General features: G+C 36.1%; 2 protein-coding genes across 2 annotated transcripts in view; one reads left to right on the top strand and one right to left on the bottom strand.

The window, feature by feature from the left end:
• Positions 1-915: 915 nt before the first annotated feature.
• Positions 916-11383, bottom strand: rab21 (RAB21, member RAS oncogene family). The gene is made up of 7 exons (XM_005812258.2): positions 10910-11383; positions 5682-5741; positions 5500-5607; positions 4428-4491; positions 3089-3143; positions 2893-2981; positions 916-2247 (listed from the first exon to the last, which is right to left on the bottom strand). The coding sequence occupies exons 1-7, from the start codon at positions 11054-11056 to the stop codon at positions 2108-2110; spliced, it is 663 nt and encodes a 220-aa protein (XP_005812315.1). The 5' UTR covers positions 11057-11383; the 3' UTR covers positions 916-2107.
• Positions 11384-15199: 3816 nt separating this feature from the next.
• The window catches only part of lgr5 (leucine rich repeat containing G protein-coupled receptor 5), a 41108-nt gene continuing 29699 nt past the window's right edge, over positions 15200-26608 (top strand). Inside the window, exon 1 of the mRNA XM_023349890.1 lies at positions 15200-15730. Coding sequence (XP_023205658.1) covers positions 15465-15730 — 266 coding nt within the window. The 5' untranslated portion in view covers positions 15200-15464. The remainder of the gene's footprint in view (positions 15731-26608) is intronic.

The following is a 26608-nucleotide window of genomic DNA, read 5'->3' on the forward strand; positions in this document are numbered from 1 at the left end:
TACATTGACCTTTTTTTTTTTACTCAAAAACAGCCATGGGCATTTATGAGCTTTGACTAAACACAGTGATGTTTTTAAAACAAGTTTTAGATTTTGTTGTTGGAAATAATCTGAAAATAATTAGAGCAACAAAATAAAACCGAATGAACCGAACGATATCTTACTAGAGTTAAAAATGTCTAATATAAGTTAAGTAAAAACACAGCCTGAAACAAACTGGTGCTATTCAGCACCGTTTGAGTAAACAGTTCAACTTTTCCCAGGTTTCATTAAACATCTTCCAGCTCCATTTTGTAGCTTGTTGTAACGCAGGATGAGACAAGTGCAGATGCTCTGGGATGACTGATTGAAACGATCCCGTCTCTGCAGCTCAAGCGGAGAATAATTACAATGTAATTAACTAATTTTCTTCATTTAGCAAGGTACACTCTCTACTCCTCCATTTATACAAGATAGCACAAGTTAGTGTTCTATTTATGAGAATATTACTTTCTCGTAAAGAGAACATATACTCCAATGATCCGGAACAAACTTCCTGGAAAACTGACCTGAATTTCTTTAAATCAAAAGTAAAAAGTGCTTACAGTTGCCTTTGATTTATAATAACTGGAACATTGATCAACGTATCTGATGAGTAATTGCTTGATTATTTTTGATGCCACTTGATAAAATGTAACATTTACCGCTTGTTTCATAACTGTTATGTTTTTATGATGCAAAGCACTTTGACCTGCTTTGTTGCTGACAAATAAACTTGAGCTCCATCATGATGGGAGGATTTCTGTTCCTCCTTCACACAGGAAGTAGGCAGCTGAGGCTCATCACTTCCTGCTCAGATCAACTCAAACTGGTTCTAGCTTTAAAATTATTGATTTTTATTCAGGAAGTTTTGAAGCACAAACACTCAGATTCCCATCACTGTAAAATAACTTACTTTATTTAGTTTAAAAGTGAGACAAACAAAGCAGTTTACATGAATCAAACATGCACAGTTTCACTTCTCTGTTCAGGGAGGAAAGAAAAATCCAAAGTGATGAAGAGGAGCAGAGCCAAGCGAGGGAGATTCCTCCGATAATCAATAATAATAGTAATAATAACAATAATGGCACATTAACAATACGTCGTCGTTCATATTTCCGTTTAAATGTGGAAAATATTTTGAATCCTGGAGAAATAAGATGTAACTTTTAGGGCAGAATCTGAACGTAAAAGCTGAAGCTCTGATTTTGATTTGGATAGAAATAAACGTTTTAGAGTTTTATTTCAACAATAAACTTTTAGTTACACAAAATAAATCAGACATATAACACCGATGCAAGAAAAATGCAAACATATGTAGCTGGAGATGGTTTACTTTTTGTCTTTACATCTTTTATCACTCATTAAAATATCTGACATCTGATCATTATTTCCATCTATGTTTGATTTTCTGTCACATCTTTCAAAGTTACAAATCAGAACAGAGGAGGAACAGGAGAGCAGAAATCAGTTTTTTACAGAGTGTATGAAATTTAATAAAACGATAAATCCTGGTGTTACGTTTCCAGTTCACTTCCTGATTAAACATGGATTTATTTAGATGAGTGCAGCTCTAACTGGAGCCCTTAGAAACATTTTTATTGGCCGTTTCTAGTTTGATTACAGGGCAAGTTCAGAGCTTTTTCTTTCTCGTTATGTGAAGAAATCCAGCTGCTTTATTTTTGCAGGTTTTCCTCGCCAACAAACCGATTAAAAGAAAACTCTTCCACCTCCGTCCAGCAGGTGGAGCCATCGCACCACTGAAGGTTAATCAAAACAGCAGCTTCACTCCAAAACAGAAAGAAAGAAACCATTAGCCGCCATGTTTAATGTCACACAGAGAGACGGGTTACAAAGATCAACGTGCGACAGAAGCACACTCGGATAAATTTTATTCTGGAGCGAACACAGACCAAGAACTTAAATATGATTTCCCATGATCCTCAGCAGCAGAGGCGGAGTTTATTTTCAAGCGGACGAACTGGATGGCAGGCAGACGGATAAATGTGTGTGTTGGTTTTATGTCTGCAGGCAGTGTGTGTGTGTGTGTGTGTGTGTGTGTGTGTGTGTGTGCGTGTGTGTGTGTGTGTTAGCCAGAGGAGCAGCATCCTCCGGCCGGCGTGGCCTGCGGCTCGTCGTCGACTATCTGTACGCCCCGCCTGTTTGATGCTGATTGGCTGGCTCCGTTTCCCTTCGCTCTCTCCTCCGCCTGAGCTGTCTCCATCATGCCTGATGGAAAAACAGAAAAAAATTAGAAAAAATTACCTGCACAGTTTTCAGCTGGTGCTGGACTATAAATCGATTTTATCAATAAATCAAAAATAAAATTTTGGGAAATTATATTTTACTTTTGGATTAAAAGAAAATTCAAAAATTTATTTTTAAATTAACTGATACACTTTTTGTTTTCTTTAAATTATAAATTGTCATTTTTTTAAAATGATAAATTTTAAGCTTTTAAATTATTTTAAATTTTCAACGCAAGGAACTTTATGGTTGATACAAACTTGCAAGACTGAATTATTGTGGATTAAAAAACATCCCAGTTATTTCTGTGTTTGTACTATATTATTTATACTTATTTAAATATAATAATTTATTTATTTGTGCAGTCTATGACAGTTGCTATATAAAAACTTTTTTTGTTTTCTTGCACAATTAAATTCTGAAACAAACATAAATGGATAAATGTGTGTGTTGGTTTCATGTCTGCAGGCAGTGTGTGTGTGTGTGTGTGTGTGTGTAAAGGAAGTAGTAAGATAATTATTGTGTAATCAGTATTGTCCTACTGATTTCTTATTTTCTTGTTTTTAAACACTTTTTTGAACTAAATAAAATAAATAACTGAAACATCAGATTGTGGGTCAGACTCACGTTTACACAGATCCAGGAACAGCTCCTCTATGCCTTTATTTAGCTTGGCTGATGTGTGGTAGTGTTTGGCTCCCACTGACTCTGCATAGCTACAACAGAAACAAGAGGTCAGAGGTCAGCAGAGGAGTCTCATTGGTGCCATCTGTCTGTCTGCCTGCGGCGGGAAAAGCGTCTGATTTCCTCCAGTTCTCCTCACCTCTCAGCATCTTCCACTGACACGTGTCTGTCTTTGTCCAAATCTATTTTATTACCTGCAGAGACACAAAGAATTTAAAACACTGCAGCAACAAGCAATAAAACAATTAATCGCATGATAAATTAAAATGAGATTATTCGTTTCCATTTGACTAATTTATTATTTTTTTCTTGGAGAAAAAAACCTGGATGACAAAATTCTTCAGTCTGATAATTTTATTTACAGAAACATCATAATCCATTTTATTCATAGTTTCGGTTGTGTGTATTCTTTATTTCCATTTTACTTATTGTTTTTGGTTGGTGTGTGTTCTGTACCAAATTAAAGTTTATTTGTCTTTAAAGGGGCAAACTTGCATTATTATGCCATTATTAATATGTCAGTTGAAATACAAACAATATTATCATTTATCGCAGTAATTATTGGGACAATTTATCATCCAGCAAAATTTGTTTTGCTAGACAGGCGCAGAAATAACATGTTTATGTTTCTGCAAAATGTCAGAGAAGTTCTGGCTTTATAAAAATAGGAGTTCTAGATAAAAACCAGCAAACTTCTGGTTTAAACGACAAAAAATAGAACTTAAAAATAAAACATTTATTCTCCTTTATCCTAAAATGTTTAATTTAATTCTTTTTAGGTGCACATAAAACCTAAAAAGGTTTTAAACATGCTAGCATGTTTAATTAAAGTTTCTAAACATGGAGCCTGATATCCAATAGATGGTTAAAATGAAGCCAGATTTATGGGTTAGAATGGCCTACTTAAAGTCCAGACATAAATAAAACTGATCATCTGTAGTAAGACTTGAAAACTTTCACTCTGACTGAGCTTCATTGGTTTTATAAAGAAAAACAATTACCATTTTTGTCTGTAAACTTTAAAGTTGGTGGAGAAAAACCTCAAAGGTCCAGAATCCAAAAAAACACGCCACAATTTAAAGATGTGAAATGATCATTTTAAAAATGTTAAAAACTGAATCCCGTTTCCAAACCGCAGATTTAACCTGGTCTGAACACATGACGGCCACAATTTAAGCTGCGGTCGCCATGACAACGGCAGCAACACAACAAAACCCCCAAAGTTTCTGTTTGGCGTGAAATCCCAAAGATGGAGCCAGAAAATGAAACTGAAACTGAAATCCTCATTTCTGGATAACTTCTTTTTTCTTTTCCCCCCTGAACAACAATTAGTGATGCAATAAACTCAATAAACACAAAATCGAAGAAAATCACTGAGACTGATTTGTGTTCATGGACATTTTCTGTTGGTAAATACTGAGGTTTTCTATAGATAAATTGTCTTTAATTTAACTTTTGCAGTAACTTTGTTAACTCACCTACTATACATAAACAAATCTCGTTTCCCAACATTTTTCTCAGCTCTTTCACCCAGTTCTTCACCTGCAACAACAACAAAACACTGATTAGTTCTGCTAAACCCGTTAAATATGACATATTGTTACAGTTTTTACTTAAAAACAACTTTCCTTAGGGTTCAGGTGAATCTCTAGCCTTGGTGTTGTTAGCATGTTTAATTAAAGTTTTCTAAATCTGGCTTGTTTTAAGTTTAAACCTGAGATGATTCCCAAAGCGTCCAGCAGAGGGCGCCCTGACTCCACAATTTAAATAAAAGTGAAGATAAACTCTCATGACACAAATGTCACGTTTCTATCTTCATGCTGAATAATTTCTCACTTTCAACTAAAGCGTGACTGTTTATGATTATTTTCCAGATTAATCATCTTATTTACTTGTGGATTTTAGTCAACAGCTGTTTAAGAAACATTTTGTTGATAACTTCAACTGTTATTGTTCAGGTTTTATAACAAATCAAGCTAAAAAAAACAACATCCATATTGTGTCTGTAAATGTTCTGTAGGTCAGAGTCCAGATGTTTAAAGAAATAAACATCAGGTACCAGACAGAAACTGAATCAGACGTAAAAAAAATTTAAATAATAATAATAATAATAATAATTCAGGAAGACTTTCAGGAATTATGAAAAACTTCTGATCAGGACCTGAACAAATTGAGTCTGGAATCTAAGGAATCAGTTCAATATCAGGAATCAGTTCAAGGAATCAGTTCAAAGTCAGGACCTGGTTCAAAATAAGGAATCAGTTTAACATAAGGAATCATTTAGTATCAAGAACTATTCCAACATAAGAAATCCAAACGGATTCCTTATTTTTCAGAGATTCAACATTCTGAACAGTCGACATGTTGAAAACGTTTCTAACATGAACTGATTTCTTATTTTGAACCAGTTCCTGACACTGAAGAGAGTCAGGAAAAGATATTCCCTAATTAGCAAAACTGTGGAGTCTTGAGAGTCATGATTCTGTTCAAAAATAAGGAATCAGTTCAGTTTCTGGAAGCAGTTCTCAGTTCTGAACGCAGCGGTTTTACCTTCTGGAAGGAGTCTTCGTCTGTGATGTCGTAGACTAGAATGGCTCCATTGGAGTCTCTGTAGTAGATTGGACCCAACGCGTGGAAACGCTCCTGACCCGCCGTGTCCTGCACACACACAAAAACACAGGTTTCAGTTTGGTACTTGAACGCATCATGAGCAGCATCAGAGAGCGTCTCACCCAAATGGCCAGGTTGACCCGCTTCCCTGTGATGTTGAGCTTCTTTGTGAGGAAGGACGCCTGCAGAGGAAGAGGAGGAGGAGTTAATAATCACTCCATTAAACATTAATGAAGAGGAGAGGCAACACTTCCTCCGCTTTGAGCCGTTTCTGGTCGCTTAATTCGTCCAGTTCCAGCTAAATTTATCTGTTAGAAATGAAAATGCTTAAACTTTATTAGTAAACTATGATACTTGATGAAGTGCAATTCAATTATTTAAGTTTGTTTTTATGTAGAAAATAATCAGCTTCTATGTTTATTTTAAGGAGAATTGTTTGATTTAGAGCAATGGTTCTCAAAGTAGGGGCAGAGGGCCATTTGCTGCCATCAGACTGATTTTATGTGGCCTCCCAACCACAATTCAAAATAAATTAGGACAAAACTACAACTTTTAGATTAAAATCTACTTGCATAAAATGTTAGATACAACATTATCTCTTACAAGTTTTATTCTATTTTCCACAGAATAAAACTGTGGAAGATAGAAGAGTTCGCCAAATCTGCTTTAGTTGATGTATTGAAACGTTTCTAAACACAGCAACTGTTTTTAAATGAAGACTGATATAAATACCGTTTTTACTGCTGATAACAGACAAAATATTTGTTCCTTATATTAGCAGAAAAAAAGACACAAATTTACCAGAAAAAATGTCTTAAAATAATGAGACAAAAAATGTTATTTAACAGGATATGATGCAACCAGTTCAGTTTGTGGTTCTTTCTTCAAAATAGGATCAAATGTTTTGTACGACTGATTAAAAACCCGAACACTGAAAATAATTTACTGATAATGTGTTAAAAAATTAGTAAAATTTATACCAAAGTGTAACTCCACAACAGTCCCCGTTTTAATATTTTGTTATTTTTTGAGTGGATTTATAAAATGACAACCTTATTCTCCTAATATGACGGCTGTATTCTTGTAATATTATGACTTTATTGTCATAATTTAAAAAAATAATCTTGACTCTAATATTCCATCGTAAAGTTGATCGGAATCAAAGTCCAAATAAAAGAAGCTGTAAAATCTACTTGAAAAACAAGATGGCCGCCCCAGGCGTGCTGACATCACAATGAGAGCAATGGTGGAAAAAAAACAAAAAATCCAATAAAAACAACGTACAAACCTGACCCGGTTCCACCGGTTCTGTCACGAGAAATGGACCAGAACTTCAGGAAATTATTATGATAAATAGAGACACACTGATCCAATATTATCTGTATCGGTACCAATATTGAAAAAAATGTATATCGGGCATTGGTGACAATGGTGATCTATCCAGTCTAATTCTATACTTTACTATTTATTCTACATTATATTTAGAATTCCTAATTGCAATTTCTGAACTATTTGGAAAAAAAGGCTTGTTGAAGTTTATTTTTTTTTACATAATTTTTATCAGTTTATTATTTATATTGGCTGTTTTACTCCTAATTTCACTGACTGAACAAATTCACGTTTGTGAAGAAATTGGTGTAATGAAATGTACTGTTCTGTTGAACAGTTATTAAATAAATGGTTAATTCAGCAGATTTATGACTGTGCTTAAAAAAAGGAAACATTTCTGTTTCTGTATCAGCCGATGTTAAAGCTCAGATATCGGTACCGGAGGTGAAAAAGTGGATCGGTCCACCACTAGTTACCACTAACGTCACTCCAGCATTTTAACAATTTTGAAGAAAAGTGAACAGGAAGAAAGTTGCAGATTGACCAACGTCTGTGTTGAAATGTTCAGCTTGTGTTGCTGTGTGAAGTTGCCTCAGATTGCTCAACTCGTATCTGTCAGGAAACTGAAACTCAAAGCCCTCAGGTGGGGAACAGGTGGATCGTCCAGATTTAATCTGAGCTTCAGATCCAAACATGTTGCTGTTTCCTGTTTATCAGCGTCAGGTCCATGAATCATCCCACAATTTACTGCCATAAACGATAATATTTTATTTTGAGGTCATTTCTAAGTTTTGACAGAATAATAATGCAGAAACACATTCTAAAAGATCAATCAACTTTAAATTATAACTAATATTTAACAATGGAACTGGAAGACATTTTAAATATCCAAGATAAATAAACAAAACAAATAAAATGAGTTATAAAATCTCTCTAAACAGACTGAAGACTTTTCTCATCCAGTTTTCGGTTAAAAGAGAAAACCGATAAATCACGCAAATTTTAATTATTATTGTTTTAATTTATCATGTGATTAATTGACTTATTGCTTATTGTGACAAGACAATTTTTTAAAAATAAATCAGCTTCATTATGATAATTTTCAATTTTATTTTAAATACCAAAAACATATTTAGATTCTTCCACAAACTTCCGCCTTTTGAATTGTCGCCGTTCTGAATTTAAATCTCTGATTCCAGCGAAACTTGACCAGATTATTCCTCAGACCTGGATGATCTCAGTGTGAAGCTTCTCTGCAGCAGCTGCTTTTATTGATCCTGACTGTTTTTTATTGCCTATATCTGCAGGTTTCTCACGTTAAACTGAGCAGCAGCCGAACGGAGCCAGAAAAACATCCCATGACTCAGCGTGGCGTTTCATCGATGCAGAGCTCGTCCTGAGAACGACCCAACGTTCAAACGAAGGAGGGAAAAAACAAAAAAAAATAAAGTGTGTTGGAAGTTTCTCCAACTTTTCCCCTGATCCTGTGATCTGCAGCTCTCCGTCAGGATCAGAGCGGCTCAGTTAATCGTTCTCCTGCGTGCAGCAGGGATGCGGCTCATGTGAGGCGCTGCGGCGGCGCCGTGTGACTGCGGCGGACCCCTCCTCCACCCTGCTGACCTGATGGGAGGCGGACTGCAACTCCCACAATGCAGTTCAACGAGTTCTGTTCAACATTTCCACTGCTTTGGATCATCTGGGCCATTTATTTATTAATTTACTTTTATTTTCTTATTTTTTTTACTTACATTAAATTATTTTTTATATTTATTTATATAATAATTTAGTTAAACTTGTTTATTTAGTTATATTTAATTTTTCATTTATATTTATTCATTACATTTTTTATTTACTTATTTGTTACATTTTTAATTTATTACAATTTATTTTTAATTTTTTATTTACTTATTTATTAATTTTTTTAATTTACTTATTACATTTTTATTTACTTATTTATTTAATAAATTATTCACTATTTAATTAATTGTTTATTTACTTAGTTATTTACTTATTTTATTTCCCTTTGGGATCAATAAAGTATCATTGAATTGGAGTTTTATTTTCTTTGTCTCACCCTGAACCGTTTGGTTCATTTCTGGATTTTAACGTCACACATGCTGCAGGTTTGAACTGTGACTGTGTGACTGAACGTCAGGATGTTTGTGTCCAACAAGAGAAAATTCAATAAATAAAAAGGAGAAATGTCAGCGAGGATGGAGGATAAGCAACGATCACTAGCTTTAAGGTCAATATTTACTAATATTGACCTTAAAGCTTAGCAGGAACTTCCAAAATTATTCTAAATAATTGTTATTAAATTCAATTATTTTTTAATTTTTTTTCTCAATTAAATTCAAAAATACTTAAATAATATGAGAATAAAATCCAGTACATAAATTACAAGAATAAAGTTAATATTGTGACTTTATTCTCTTTGGTAAGAAAGGTGTTGGAGTTATTGTTCACTATGATTCATGGAAGAAACAATCTGGGGTCAAAGTTCAGGTTCTATTTGAGCTTTTGAGATGCTAGTCAGTAGCGTTGGGCGTCATTTATCGTATCATTTATCACAATAAGAATTCCGATTTATCGTTAAGATAAATTCCAATTAACGATGTTTTAAAATATTTTCTGATGAAGTGAATTCATCCATTCATAGTCAAACGGCTACATTAATAAGACGTAATAAACTACACTTTGATCGTTATCGCTAAATATTGTGATGAAACTTTAAGTCCATATCATACTAATTGGTTGTAAAACCAATACCTTGTTACCATGGTTACGCATCATAATTGTCTAAGAGGAAACGTCATGTTTCGTCGTCAAACCTCGACGTATTTTGTTAGGGTTTGATGTGAGCAAAGCGCCGCAACCCATCTGTAAAATTCTGTTTTAAAGTTTTGCAATCCTCTCAACTGGATTTAAGTCTGAACTTTGACTAGGCCATTCCAAGGGAATGTTTTGATCTAAACTATACCATTTCATCTCCCCTTGCATGTTTAAGGTGGCTGAACGTCCGACCAGCTTCAGAAAAACGTCCCGTCTGTTTGCAGACTGAACCTACAGTGATTTATTTTCCTTCCTTAAGGTTCACATTTCAGGATTGTTTCATCCGAGACGTTCAAACATGTCGAGAAGCTTTCATTTTTGTAACATTTTCTTTTTTGTTTTCCCCTAAAACCTGCAGAAAAGTTTAAGTTTCAAAACCCTGAGCAGCAGCTAAACTCTGAGGATGAAGAGTCAGAGTTTCAGCTCCGCTTCACATATTGTTGCTTTGAGGCCATTTTAATTGTGTAATTATGCAAGAACACATTCTCAAAAATCAACAAGCTTTAAAATTTGAATGAAAGTTTAACTCTGAAACTGGAAGACATTTTAAATATCCAAAATAAAAAAACAAAACAACAAATGAAATGAATTATGAAGTTTCTGTAAACAACATTGTCCTTCAAAGAAATGTCTCAGAGCTAATTTATTTAGCTGTTAGCTAAAGTTGCTTCTCACTTTCCACTAACAGGAAAAACTGCCGTCTCAGCGCTTCTGTTTATTTCTGTGTATTTATCCAACATTCGGTCTGATTCTTTTAAGTTTCCTCCTGTTAAAGTGGCGTTTTTCCTCTCCACTGTCGCCCCATGCTTTTCTTTCTAACCTCCTTTTAATAATAAATTTAACTGGGTTTATGAATTGTTCTGTTATGATCACGCCGCTGTGCCAGTGGAAATGTAGATGTTATACAAATCTTTCCAGCAGTTGGACATGTGAGGAGGCCATAAGTATTATTTTTATGGGAGAGAAGTGAGACCGGACTTTCCCCTCTCCGCCCGGACCTGCTGTGGAATTGGATCCAACACTCTGATCCGGACTGGAAGTGAAACCGGATCCGTTCCCTGGTCTGAATGAACGTAAACAACCCTCACAAACACCTGACTGACCCTCCGCTCTCCAGCCAGAACCCACACTAGGCGGCTGGGGCTCATCAGCAGCCCGGTTCGGTTCGGTTCCTCCCGGACCGTCTTACCTGCAGGGTTGTGATGTGTTTGTCGTTGAATTTGTTCTCGCAGTATCTCAGCACCAGCGACGTCTTCCCCACGCAGCCTTCCCCCAGTAGGACCACTTTAAAGGAGTAGGTTCTGCCGCTGGTTCCGGCCGCCCCCGCTGTTGCCATGGTGTCACTTTATTCCAAAAAAAAAAAAAAAAAAATCCTCGAGTTTTCCTTCAGAAAAACAGACGGTTGTTTCCGAGCTGCTAACAATGCTAACTCAGTCCGAACCGTGCACCGACTTCCGACTTTAAAAAAGAGGCTAAAATCATCAGAACAGCTCCCTGACAGCTCACACGACCCGAACTTTTAACGGTATCAGTCCGCAGCTGAAAGGAGAACGGGTCTAAAATCGGAACCGGATCGTTCTTCTTGATTCTTACGCCTTCTTTCCTCTAACTAATGGCGTCAGTCTGAATTAGCAGCTAGCCGGCTAGCTTTAACCAAGATCGCCAATTTACAACACGATGAGTCACTGTGAGAAGATTTGAATGCTGGTCTCTTCGATTAGTGGCGTTTCTAAGACAAATTTACACGGGGCGTGGTGGTGGGTTTTTTCCCCAAGGGGCCACAGAAACAAACAAACAAAAAAGGGCAATATTTCATTTCACAATATATTTAGAGAGCTAAAGAGCCACTTAAAGCTACAGAGTTAAGGGTTACAGATGTTTTTTAATACAACTAAAGCTAATTAGCAATGATAATTACAATAAAAACAATATTAATACATTTTATTTGTATAGCACTTTATTAAAAACTAAAAGACACTTTATAGGAATCAAGCAAAATTACAAACAGAACACTTATGTACATCAAGCAAAATCATAAAAGGAAAACACTTAAGTACATAGCACTGGGCATTAAAAGTTAGAAATAATTTTAACTCATTGTTAAAGTAAAATTATTAATGTAAAAATTAAATTGGTCTGATGGCCAATTAGCTACGGTTTCTGTGATTTATCTTTGCACTTAAAAAAAAGCATGATTGTTTTTTAGCATTTTGATCATGTTCAAAAAAGTAAATCAAAATTTATAACAATCATTTTGCGATGATTAATTATTATACAACTCAAAGCTACATCATAAAGCTCATACAGTAAGTAAATGGTGATTTTAAAAGTGTGATTAAAAGAAAATCACTGGATCCCGAGTTTAGAAGTGGCAGCCGAGTGAGACATCTTCATTTAACCTACTCTCTGCTGTATCACGTGATACGGGCCGTCAGAGCTGCTGGAGTTTCTCACGTTGACAACAGGCTGAAGGGGGAAAACATCGGAGAAGCTCAGGGTCCATTCGCTGCTTCGTAAACATGAGTTTCCATTTCGTACCTGTGCACGTAAACCAGGTGTTCGACATTTAAGTATTTTCACTTAAATGAAATGGCTATTTTTTAATGATAAATAGTCATAGAAATGCTCAAATCTCATATAGAATAGAATTGTATCTGTTTTATAAAGTGATTTAAATGGGGGTAAAAAATAGATTACTCTCTAAACTTTTTGGAAACATTAGGTTAATTTTCCTCCAATAATCTCCTGATTCACCGCCCTGTACTTGTCATGTATTTTTAACGTCAGAAATTAAATAATAAGCTGCTGTTTATTGTATAAACAAGTTTTCTGCGTGAAACTTACATCGAAAATGAGAATTTCAGTCCTGCAAACTCGAGATAAACAAAAACTTGGAAATTTATTGCAATGTTGCAGCTCAACCACTAGAGGTCAGTGTTTCACCAAAAAAAACCAATGAATCTGAAACTTAAACAGTAAAAATTCACAAATATTGATAAAATATAAATTACAGTCATTTTAATGATGATTGAGTGATTTTGATTTTAATAAAGCATTTTCGCCTACTAGAGTAAGAAAAATGATTTTTTTTATAATTTATTTCTAGAAAGTTGTAAAGCTTTCCCTTAAAGCAGCATTTAAATGTTGATAAAAACTAAGTGGTTTAGTTTTACACAGCAGCTAATCTGAATTATTTAACAAAAAATGTTGCTTTTACTTTTAAACCTCAACTCATTCTTTACTCCTTTTCATTCAGGTGAGTTTTAACTTCAGTAAATGATTTTCCACTTCAGCTAAAGATCTACAACATGTCCGACACAAAAAACTACAACAAACAGGGATTTTATGGTTGACTGTTTCTTTAAATGGACGCTGAAGCTGGTCGTGTTTTTCCTCAGGTCGCCTCATGTTGCATCATCACTGCCTCTGAGGGTTTGATAACATCTTCATATCTCACCTATTCCTGCCCCCCGCCTCTCTGCACATATTTGTAACGTAGAAAGCCTCTCTGTCTGATTTCCATAAAATGTACTGACACAGGAAGTGAGCTGCATTAATCATTAACTTCAGTCTGTCAGATTTCTGACACGTGGTCCTTCAACAAACCTAAAAATAAACTCCTGAAGTCAGATTTTGGTTGTTTATACATATCAGTATATGTCAGGACCTTAATCTGACAATTACTTACAAATTAATAATTAAAATAGTGATATTACAGGCTAATTTTGCTTACGGTTGCATAAATTAAGTAGAAGAATTCCAAATGGACAGAAATGAGAACATGAAAACCTGCCGTAAGTTTAAATAATACAAAAACTGCATGGAGGTAACCGTATAAGAAAACAAGGAAAACAGTTGAAATAAATATTTAAATTATTTTAAAGAATAAAAAAATGTACAAAATGATAAGAAATTACACCTCAGATGTTTATATATATATATAAATATGAGCAATAAAAACTTTGAAAAATGAAAAGATACAAAAAGAAAGCAGAAAAATGACAGAAAAGAGACTAATTGAAAATAATTGTTAAATAAAATGGAACAAAATATGGAAAAGAACAACAGGAAGACAGAAAATGCAAAACATATATATATTTTTAAAATTCTACGATGGATTAAAGTAATGAAAAAATCTGAAAAGTGTGGCGTACATTTATAAATCTGGCCCTTTGAATCTGTATGTCGTTGGCTTCCCAGCTGTGGGTATCTAGAGATTTTCCATAGATTCCGTGATAGATTTAGGTTTGGACTTTGACTAGGCCATTCTAACCCATGAACATGCTCTGATCTAAACCATCCCATAATATTTCTGGCTGCATATTGAACAAGTCTTCCGGTTTTTAACTCCATCAACCAGCTTCCCCGTGCCAAGCATCACCACAGCATGATGCTGCCACCTCCATGCTCCATGACCAGCAGTTCTCTTATCAGCAGATATGAGATGGACAAAAAAGTTCAAGAAGACAAAAGAAAAACATCTGCAATAAAAAAAAACACATAAATAATAAATAATAAAGTAAAGTAAATCCAGGAAAGTTACAGTTTTTAATTTTGAGGAGAAAGTCCTGAATTTATCAAGTCATGTCTGACAGTTTGATGAAACTAAAATAGAAATTTGGACATAAAGACCAGAGTCACATCTGGACGGAAAAATGGCAGCATCATGCTGTGGGAAATGTTTTACTGCAGAATCACCTGGTGAGAAAGAAGTTAAAGATTCAAATCCATCCATCCATCCATCCATCCATCCATCCATCCATCCATCCATCCATCCATCCATCCATCCATCCATCCATCCATCCATCCATCCATCCATCCATCTATCCATCCATCCATCCATCCATCCATCCATCCATCCATCCATCCATCCATCCATCCATCCATCCATCCATCCATCCATCCATCCATCTATCCATCCATCCATCCATCCATGATGAAAACCCATTAGCACATTTTGCTAATTGGAAATTTGCTAATTAACCAATAATTTTGGTAATTTTCCATTAGCAAAATTAGCATTAGGAAAATACTAAAATTATTGTTAGTGTATTTAAAATGTTTACCAAATTTGTTCAAAAAATTATTATTTTGTTAAAGGAAATTTGTCAAATCCGGTATTTAGCCAATATCTGTTCTGTTCCATAAAACAAACAACACAAGGTTAAGAAAAAGAAAACATTAATAAAATGTCATAAATAAGATAAATATGTGGTTCGGGAAACTTATTTTAAAGGCCTATATTAAGGTGCTAGTGTTTTAAAATGTTTACCAAACATGTAAACATAAAGTTAGCGGAATATGCAACACTTCCAGTTTAAAGCTAATTTTGCACATTTGATTCCAAAGATTTAATGTTTCATAGAAAACCCGTAAAGAAGCGTTTTCCCCACTTAAATGTCAAAATCAGATTAAAAAAAATATTTTCCCTCCAGTTTAAATCATGCAGCTGACGGGATGAATCCCAGATCTGGCTGTTTTAAGCGGAGTGGCCCCCCTGTGATCGCAGGGGCTGGGTGTATATATAAGTGGACGGGGTTTTTCTCGCCGCTGTGCTGAGTGGAGGGACTCACACACACTCCGCATTTCCACGCGTTCAGCCTGGAAACACACCAAGCTGCAAACTTCCAGCTCCCACAACCTGCTTTCCCTCATCAGAGGAACTACCAAGAAATTCCCGCAACTTCTCTCCCCTTATTCACCCACTTCTGCCGCGGGCAAGAAACTTCCACCCGTTGCGGGACATGCGGGAGTTCGGGGCTTTGTTAGCGGTGCTTGCGGTCCTGTCGGTCGGGTTGTGGAGCTCCGAGGCCGGGGTGAGGATGCAGAAAGCGGCAGCAGCGGGGAACAGCTCCGGTGATTCCCGAGAGGAGAGCTCCAGAGCAGCGGGACACGCCACCTGCCCTGGCCGCTGTCGGTGCGAGGGGGACGGGCTGCTGCACCGGGTGGACTGCTCGGACCTGGGGCTCCGGGAGATACCGAGCAACCTGAGCGTGTTCACATCCTACCTGTAAGTTATTGTTTCTTCATGATTATTATTTTTGTTTGTTGTGTGAGAGTGCACACATGTTACGGTCGCGGTGGGAATCAGAACACCTGTCTGTTCTGCGCATGTCAGGTAGCGTTGGCGGCAAAAAAAATGTTAATTTACTCTGATGCAGAGGTGGTAGAGCACCCAAAAATATAATGAAGGAGGAACAGCACTACTTTAACACATTTCTACTCAAGTAAAAGTAAAAAGTAGCGATCCAAGCAGGGCCGGTCCAAGCACTTTTGGGGCCCTGAGCATATTTTCATTTGAGGCCCCCCATATCAACATTTCACCACCAGATGTTTTGTCATTCCTACGCTACTCTACCTATATGTATGTAACATACCGGCTAGCTTTAGCATAATTTGAGGGGTGTCCAAAGTGGGGCCCAGGGGCCATATGCGGACCTCGGGCTGATTGTGTGTGGCCCCTGACTTCAGTTCAAGGAAGATACAAATTTGGGCCCCCAGTTCAGGTATCTAATATACCTGAACTGGGGGTATCTAATATATCTAATATACCTGAACTCTCCATCTTTAATTAGGACAAAATTATCACAAACAAGTAAAATCTTCTTATAATAGAAAATATTGGTTCTAATACAAAGGATTTACTTCTAATTAATTTAATAAATTAATTAGAAGTAAATCCTAATTAAAGATTTACTTTAATTAGGATTAAAGTAAATCTTTAATCCTAGAAAGAAAGAGTGGCCTAAATCCTTATTTTATTGATCAGAATTGATTAAATTGTTTTCTATTTTTTATTGATACTCATAAAATAAGCAAAATTATTTTTAATAAATAGAAAAAATTTTAAGGTTTTGATCTAAACTAATTTACACATCCTTTTTAGATTTGCTACATTATTTTAACTACTTGAAAGTAACATTAACAGAAAAACAAGGAATTTACGGTAAACAAGTTAAGAAGTTTAATATCTTAAATTTCTCCACTAGGCAGTGGAACGACAGCAGGAAGAGTTTAACCTATTAATTGTATACCAACTACAAGAATAAAATAGAAATAATTTTTCCATGTGTAATAGTATCTAGTTTGTATAAATTAAAGTTGTTAAAGAAATTATTATGCTGGCTCGGTGCTCTTGTGGGTCCCCTGGAGGCGTGGAGGTCCTAAGCATCTGCTTTACTCGCATATGCATTGGGCCAGCTCTGGAACCAAGAAATTACTCAAGTTAGAGTAAAAAAGTATTTGGTAAAAAGTTTACTCTTGTACTGAGTAACTGCTCAAATTATGAATCATTTAATATTTAAAAATCACAAGACAGACAAAAATATAAAGTTAAGTAGAAATTTTGGTATTTTAAGGACAAAAATGACAATAATTCATATAAATAACACCAAAAAAATTAGACAAAAGTAAAATTTTTCCAAATTAGTTTAATAAAAAAATGGAATTTTAACAAAAACTGCAAGTGTCTGTCTGTCTGGTGAATTTCTGGTTAAAACATCTTTGTTTTTCATTCAGTGGGTAGAAAATCCAGAAATCTTACTATAGTAAGAGTAAAAAGCAGTGTAGTAAAAAAAAACTTGTAAAAGTACATTTTTTACAAAACGTTACTCAAGTAAATGTAACTGAGTAAATGTAACTAATACCCAACTCTGCTCTGATGTTTCCTCGTCAAGAGGTTCTGGGTTTTATTTCCACATTTCACCTGCACAGGTGAGCAGAGAACCCAAAAGTTACACTCAAGTAAAAGCAGAACAACTTCAACATAGTTTTACTCAAGTAAAAGTAAAAAGTATCCGTCCAAAAAATTACTCAACTGGTAAAGTCTTCTCAAATACTGAGTAACTGATAAAATCACTTAATATTTAAAAATTACCTCATCAAATGGGGCAAAATATAAAGTTAAAAATTAAGGTAAAAGGCTAAATTAAATTTTTTTACACATTTCTTTCAATATAAAACTTTAACAAAATTTTAACAAAAACTCCAGGTCTTACTCACAGTGGGTAGAAAATGTAGAAATGTCTCTCAAATGAGAGTAGCAATACTTCACAATAAAGTTACTCAAGTTAAAGTAAAAAGTACAGAGAAGAAAAATAATCCTAAAAGTATTATTATTATTATTATTTCCCCCAAAAAGTAATGTAATTAGTTACTACCCATTGCTGGCATTATCATATTGTTTATCATTTATCGTGATAAATTTCTTGTAAGAATTTTAATTTAACATCAAAATAAGTTTCCAATTAAAGCTGCAGTTTGTAACTTTTATAAAAAATGTTTTTTACATTTTTGTTGAAACTGTCATCATGCTGTGACCAATCAGAGCCAGGAGGCGGGTCTTAACGCTGTCAATCACAATTGCTTTCTGCTTTGCTGCAGCTAGCACGGCATGTTGTGAATGCTAAGGGTAGTTAGCTTAGCCACTGAAGACGGCAGATAAACTGTAAGTTACTTGTCTGCCATTATCCCTTTGAGCAGCAAGTATATGAAAAAAACTCAGAAATCTTTAGATTAATCTGATAAATTTTTATAGAAAAAGCTTGGAAATGTCTGAGCTCTAAAAGTAAAAAAGATTCAGCTTTTGGAAATTTTTAGAGTTTGACAAATTTCAGAAATTTCTAAACGTTCGGTTTGTTTGGGGAGTTGTGAATATGTAATTGGACCAAAAAATCAAATTCTGGTCCACCTACAAACCTCGGCTTCAGTTCAGTTGAAGTGAACTCTGGTGCGGTTCGAATGCATATGTGAATACCAAGCGGACCGGAGACCGCTCCAAAAGCAGGAAGTGGACCACAGCGCAGGGCATTCTGGGTAAATACAACTAAACCAAACATTTGAGTCTAGCACAAGCAGGAGAAATGTCTTGTTATCTTTTACCAAAGTCAAAAGAGAAATTCTGCAATCGCTAAAATCTGGCACCTCTCCATTTTTGTTTGCATTTCGTCTTCAGAGGTTTTTCTGTTGTTTCCTTCAGTGGTTCTTGGTGCAGCGCCCCCACAGGCGAGGAGGGGAACAGGTTTTTCAAAGGGTTTGGCTGGTTGTGAGAAAGAACCACAGCAGCTGAAAATGTAAGAAATGTTGCAGTTTGGGTCCTAAACTGGACCTTCAAACATAAAATTTCCAAAGAACCTTGATAGACTCTAATGCCAAACATCACGGTCCAGCAGCTCTTAGTTATCAGAACCGCATGGGGAAAAACAAATCTACAAGAATTTACTGAAGTCATTATATGAAAATCTAATTAAATAACTAATTAAGCAGAAATGAGGGAAAAAAACACTTCAAATATCATCTGGAGAACATAAAACATGCTCTGGAAAGTTTTGTAAAATGTTTGGGATTCACATATTTCAAAATGTTTCAGGATTTTGTATTTTTAACTAAATTTAGATGGTTGGATTGTTTTCAATGTAAATTTACAGGTTTTAGAAATCTGTAGGTAGGTAATTGTTTTTTACTTGAAAGTTTAGCAACTGTTCAATAAATTACTTGAGTATTTTAAGATTTAACTGTTTCTGTAACGGGTTCACTTCTGGAATTGCTTAAGGTCAAGCTTTTCAGAAGTTCAATGATTTGAATGAATCCGAGCGCAACTTGTTTTATGGCTTTTGGAAAGTTTCCAAGGATTTTCTTCTTTTCTTTGAAGAGCTCTGATTGTATCCAAGAGTTTCTAAAAAGTTCTAGGTGTTAAATAAACGTCCCATTGAGGGAAATTGGGGGGTGAATGGGGTTAAACTGGCGTAAATAAGTTCTCGCGGTTGTGAAAGACGTCTGAGGACCTGAGCGCTGTTTAAGTGTCGGGCTTTGGGTTTCCTGAAAGCGGTTTCGGAGGTGTCAGATGTCTGCATGGGATCTCTGGGGTTCTGAAAGAGCTTCCAGGTTTTGGTGCGGTCGTTTAACAACTGCAGTGAACTTTTATTGTTTCTAGTTGAGTGTAAATTCTTGTAGAGGCCAAACAATAAAACTAATTGAAATGTATTTCGCCTCCCAGCAGGTGACTGGCTTTGATACAACACATGTCTGCGCTCCGGTGAAGCATTACGTCACTGAGTGGTGTGTTTGTGAGGAAGGGGAACCTGCTTTTCTTGGCTGCTGCCCGAAAACCGAACAATGTCTTGGATTTAAATTTCACTCTCATTAAAGAAAACTCACTTCTATTCAGCGCAGCCGTGTGTGTGTGTGTCTGCGTGTGTGTGTGTCTGCGTGTGTGTGTGTCTGCGTGTGTGTGTGTCTGCGTGTGTGTGTGTCTGCGTGTGTGTGCTCCTCTGGGTTTGTCTGTGGAGGGCAGATGGACGCACAAAAACACGCACCGACAGTCGATCAAAGGCTTTTGGGGTCTTTATTAGAGCTGCAATCAGGAGCTGAATGCAACAAAAACATCAAGGAGTTCCTTTGAGAGCACAAAGCTCAATTTTTAAAGTATGCATTCCAACCAGCCGTAAAGTTGTCCAAGAGGAACGCCTGTTTTTACTGCATAAATTAGACTTTTAAATCTGCTCTGTGCTGGTTATTGTAGAATTCAAACTGATATAAAATAAAATAAATCTGAACTTGTCTGCATGTGAAGTTGCGACTAAACGTATTCATGCAGATTAAGTTTGTTGATAAAATGTACAAACCAGCAGCTTTTTGCAGTAACTTGATGATTTAACACAGGTAATAACACAAGCTTGTCACCTTTAACAGGTTATCCCGTCTAAAAGTATTTAAGATAAGATAAGATTTATTTGTCACTGTCATCAACAGATTACAACGAGATTGAGATTTGCTCGACTCGAGTTAAGATGCAGGTTATGTGTATATATATTTAAAAGTAACTTTAATAATTAGTTGAGTTTCGTTATGCTAAAAAAACAGTAGCTATATATCCATTCAATTATCATATTAATTTTGAGTGAAGAAAAAAAACAAAGAAAATGTGAATTGATCTTTTAAAATGTCGCAAAAATGGAAAGCCTGGTGTTTCCATCTATTGGTTTGGCGCAAATCAACAGGCAAAGCGCGATTTTGTCAGATGTTAACACGACATAAACAGGAAGTAGAAGTTGTAAACTAGCATGGACACATTTTTAAAAAATAGATGGTTTTCCTCAATGTTTAAAGTTTGGACTTAAAAATCTTCCAGAGTTTCATGCCTCTGGTCACCGACCCACCAGTGGATGGGAAAGTTCGCTCCGTCAGAACTTGTTAAATGTTTTGACTCTACACCACCTCTAAGCAAGTGAAAAAAGTTTGTTGCAAAATTGAGGAAATTATTTTGAATTTTGCCACTTCCATCAACTTTTTCTCCTGCGATACGTCAAAGGAAAACCAACATCAGGCCGGGATCATGCTGATTAGCTTATTTTGTTAAACACCAGAATAGCTAATAACTCCGTCTGTAAGGTGTTCATCAGAAAGCACCTGATGAACTGACCTGAAGTAAGTAAAACACTAAGCAGGTTGTGTCCAACATGTGTGGGGTCTGCAGAATTTAGAAGCCTTTTTTCTTACCCTAGATCTGTATGCAGGTTCAGCTTCCTTAGGTTCAGTTATCGAATCACACGTTCGATATAACTCAACTCCTTCAGATTTGTTGCCTCTCAGCGTTTGTCCTGTTGCCTGGCAACCGTGATTGTGCTAAATATGAGCTGGTGAAAATTGAAGCTCAAAATCTTGTTGAGCTCTTTAAATTTAATGAATGACTTGAGTAGTATTCCTAATCGAACTCCAGTCCATCTGCCTAGAAAATTCGGTTTGTTTGGTTTGTTTGTGGAGGTGTGAACGCTAATCGGACCAAAACATTAAACTCTGCTCCGCCTACAAAATTCGGTCTGGTTGAAGAGAACTCTGGTTCGGTTCCAATGCTTGTGTGGATGCCAAGACCTCTCCAAAAGCAGGAAGTGGACTATAGGAAGTAGGGCATTCTGGGTAAATGCAACCAAAACAAACATGCTAGCCTAGCGCTAGCAGAAGAAACGTGTCATGACCCTTTACTAAAAACAAGAGAAATCCTTAAACCGTTGACTTCTGACCCTACTCCACTTTTGTGGAAAGAAGAGGAAGGAAGTTGCACTCAGTGTTTTCTTCAGAGGTTTTTGTGTCGTTTCCTTCAATAGTTCTTGGTGCAGCGCCCCCACAGGCGAGGAGGGGAACAGGTTTTTCAAAGGATTTGGTTGGTTTGAAGAGAGAAAGAGAACCACAGCAGCTGAAAATGTAACAAATGTTTTTGTCCCAAATCGAACTGACTACCCGGTGTGAAACACACATGTGCTCTCTTAATTTGGATGGTTTTTGCTTTCCAAGAAGTGTGCGCAGTCAAGCTAAATTAATAATTTTAACAAAAAAGGAAACAAGTTTTCAATAATCTATTTGTTTTGACAAACAAACTCCTGTTTTCTGATAAACAAGTTGTCTTTTTCTGATACCTAAATGTGTTTGAAGACGTGAAAATGCATCGTTGGCGTCACAGGGGCACCTCTGATCACGACTTTATGTCGAATCAACCAATTTCTTTCAGCTGTCTAGTAATCAGCAAACCAACCAGCTGGAAGAGCAGAGCTTCTGCATTTCAACCCGAACTTTTACAACCTTCTCAGTAAAGAGTAACCGATATCAGACGTCACAGCTAACAGCCTCCAGCCTTCTGCCTGTCTGACCGCCATCAGAGTGAATGCTGCCATCTGTCAACGCCTTTATGTGTGCGCTCTAGCTGCATGCCTAAGCAGCGCTGCCTGAAGCGTGAATGGGCCTGCGAGTCTCCTTTCTCCCCTCTGACTGACAGGAATGCATTTAGCCTCGCTGTGATGAATGAACCCATGTGCATAGGAAGGATTCTGCTGCCACGCCCCCTTTGGCAGCCATGTTGGACTTCCTGAGGTCGGACCATTCAGACGCGGCTACCTCACTTTAGGTTCGTGCTTTTCCACAACACGAGCCGAAACGTCTTGAATGTTTTCTACGGTCCAGCAAACACTCACACAGGTAGCTGCAGCGTGACATCACAGACGGGAAGATCCATCTTCTTCAGAGGTCATGAGAGAGGTCAAGCTGACAAACCTTCTGGAAGCGGGAGAGTCAGTCCACTGATTATTGGAGATATGAGATCAAATGTGGCAAATTTACTAACATACAAAGGTTTGCAAAGCTGGGAATGGCATGAATTTAAGTTTTTGTTTTCAGTGTTGTGTTTAAGGCTGAAATAATTAGTTGGATTAATTGTGATAAATCACCAACTAATTTAGTAATCGATTAATTGCTGACTGGAGCGAATAGAACATGTTTTTAATTCTGTGTTTACAGTTTAAAAGATTAATTGTGATTAATTGGTTTATGAAATAATTGTCAACTAATTTAGTTAATTAAGCCAAAACTGTACAAATTAAACATTTATTACACACTTTGGATTAATGACGAAACCTTTGAAAGTATGTTTTATTCCAAACTCCTCAGTTGGGATAGTTTTAGTTTAAATGGATTCACTTTCCCTAAATAAATACTATTTTATTGGCTTTAAGCTCTAAAATGTTCATTTCTGATTTAAAATGGGACTTGAATTATTTTTGCATATTTTAATGTATTATAAATATTCTGTAAATGTCTTTAGCAGTTAAAGAAAAATCTGTAGAATTTGCCCAATTTTTTATCTGATTAATTGAGTTTAATGCAATTAACAATTAATCACATTATAATAATTTCTGTTCTGATCACTAATATTTTTTGAAGGGCAACTCTGTTTATATTGAGAACATAATCTATTTGATTTATGGTATTTGTGGATATCATTTCCTTTTTCTTTAATGTTTTTGGTTGTTTTGTTTTTATTTTTCAATATTTTAAATGTCTTCCAGTTCCAGTGTTATGTACCATGTTTAGGTTTCAGTCTCTGAGTGGCTGAACTTGTTTTATTATCCTTTGTATTGGTTGAAAATGGTCTCAAAACAACAATATTATCGTTAATTGCAATAATTTCTGGGACAACAAATCGTCAAATAAAATTTGTCATCGTGACAGGTTGTACAAATTATTATTTGTGAAACTTTCCATAGAAAAATGTAAAACATTTAAAGGAAGAAATGTTTTTGTTTGATAAATAATGAAACATGTCAGATCACCTGGATAAAACCACTTCCTGTTTCTGCTGTTACCGTAGCAACGGGACAGGAGGAAAACGTTTCTCCTCCATCACTCAGAAATCCATCAAATGAATCCTTCGACAAGGAGCGTCATTGGATAAGAATGTTTTTCACATGAGGGGAAAAAAGCTGGAAGTAAAACAGGAAGGGTGGTCAAAGTGGGGTGTGTGGGCCGTTTGCGGCCCTCTGAATGACTTTGTGCGGTCTTCGATCAGACTACTTTACTAGTTTCTTAAAAATGTCTGTTTAGTTTATTGTTGAGACACTTTTGGCACCAAATGCAAAAATAGTTTACACTTCTGAACAAAAAATTTCTAATTTTTTTAATTAAAAATGAGACATATTTTATTTATTTTATTTTTAAATGAACTACATACTCAATATTTTAACAAAACGTTCAAATTCATCTTTCTGTATCGTCGTAAATCCAAGGCAGATGAAAGGATAACACGAGAAAAATATAAAATTTCAAAAACGTTTTGGGTCAACGGGTTTTTTTATTATTGTTATTTTTTAAAATAGCTAAAGGTTGTGCTCAACAAGGACGAGATGCGAGTCTATTTTATTTTGAAGACACTTTTTAGCCAGGCTTGCGGAGCGGCTCACGTCTGGCTTCGCTTGTTTATGATTGTTTGTAAATATTTTAATCTTTCTCCTGCAGAATGTGTTAGTGCTTTTCATTATTTTAAAAGGAAAAATGATCAAACTTAGATATTTTTAACGTCCACAACTTTGATTTGTAACCTAAAAAGTGTAAAACATTAAAAAGTAAGAATAATAAATACCTGAGGAGCAATGTGACATAAATCTGATACTAAATGGCAGCTTTGTTTATAATCAGGGTGAAGATTAATCATAATCACAGCAGGACAGAGCAGCAACAAAGATAAGGTTTATTTTTGTTAGAAAAAACTCATCCTGTTTGTACACTGAAGAAACACAACACCAATCTGACTTTATGTCAACAAAAAATCAGATTATGTTGACATAAAACATTTTATGTCAATATTTTATGGTTTTTGTAGCAAGAACCAGCATTGATCACATTTTATTAAGTTTATTTTTCCAGCTTATTTCAGCAACAAACCAGTTCAAAGTGATAAAAACAAATAAGATGAGAACATAAAACAGAAAACGTATTTCTTGAAATGCCATCATCAAAATCACTAAAATCAAATGAAATTTTATTTGTATTTCAGCAACAAGGCAGTTCAAAGTGATTTACATAAAAATGAAAAATCATCGTTTGAAACATTATATTTTTCCAAGTGTTTACAAATCAAAATGTTGGTTAATGTTCCACTAACTCTGACCGGGGGGTTTAGTCTGGATTTAAAGGAACTCAGTGTTTCAGCTGTTTTACAGTTTTCTGGGAGTTTGTTCCAGATTTGTGGTGCATAGAAGCTGAATGCTGCTTCTCCTTGTTTGGTTCTGGTTCTGGATGCAGAGCAGAACCAGAAGAGCTGGGGGGGTTGGAGAGTTGCTATGACAACAGCAGATGTTTAATGTGCTGTGGTGCTAAAGCTGTTGCCTGATTGACTTCTTGAAGTGAAGACACTGATGCAGGAATCAGTGCGACTGATGATAAACACATGGATGAGCTTCTCCAGATGTTGTTCAAGTGATGGAAGCCCAACTTTGTAATTGTCTTTATGTGTCTCTGAATGTCAAAATATGCCAGTATTTTGATGAAGAGCCAAATATTTCAGGCCTGATCTCTCTGAAGCTGGATGCTGACTGACTCAGGAGGATGCAGATATTAAATTCATATCGGTCTTCTTTCAGCATGTTGCGGTCTGCTTTCAGGGTTAACTCGCCTGGATGGCTCAGTACTTTGAACAACCCCGTTCATGTTCCCTTGTTTATGAGATTTTTTTTTCTTTTTCGTGGTTTCGGGCTTACGGGACACACCCGTCACTTCCCCCGTGTCTGTTGGTGGCATCTGTCTCGCTTCTCCAGACCTCCTTAAATCCCGGACCAGACGCACCTAAAGATGATCCGATTCCTAAATGAGTCCTCAGACCTGAGGAGCTTTGGGTTTCCTTCAGAGAAATGGACCTGACAGAGCTGCTGTTTGTCTTCTTCACACTGATCTGACTAACCAGGGGATGAACAAACCCCCACATGTTTTGTTGCCCCAGGGGGCCCCCCGCTGACCCGCCTCCCAAAACACTGAAAGAAGAAACGAAAGAGGACAAAAACAGAAAGAGGCCTCACTATCCCACTACGCCTCTTTTTCTTCTTTCTTTCTTTCTTTCTTTCTCCAAAGTTGTCTTTCTGCTGCCTGCGACATTTGAATAATCATTTGATATCCATCAGTTTGAGCCTGAGGAGACGCAAAAAGGCCAACAGCCTCACAATCAAAAGGCAAAAACACACAAGGATTTAAAGCTTCTTCAAAAATTGTAATCATCAAAAACATCTTAAGGTTCCGGACTTGGATCTGTTGCTCAAACTGAGACTCAAAAGATTAAAAAAAGTTAATAAATGCCTCAGGATCCATCAGGAGACACCAGATTACAAAATGGCAGCTTTGTTTATAATCATGGTGAAATCTTTGTTGAACTAATCATCAAAACAGGGACAAATAATCGCAAAAGCCTAAATGAAAGGTTATTAAATATTTTAATGTAGCTTTAACTGTAAAAAACAGGTTTATTTTTCCTTCATTAATCACTCACTTTATCATTTTTCTATCCAGTTTTTACCACAAATTAGATGATGAAAGTCTTCAGTCTTTTGAATTGATCTCAACTAGATCCTTCATTTCA

The sequence above is a fragment of the Xiphophorus maculatus genome, chromosome 17, assembly GCF_002775205.1.
Source record: "Xiphophorus maculatus strain JP 163 A chromosome 17, X_maculatus-5.0-male, whole genome shotgun sequence".
NCBI classification, from domain to species: domain Eukaryota; kingdom Metazoa; phylum Chordata; class Actinopteri; order Cyprinodontiformes; family Poeciliidae; genus Xiphophorus; species Xiphophorus maculatus.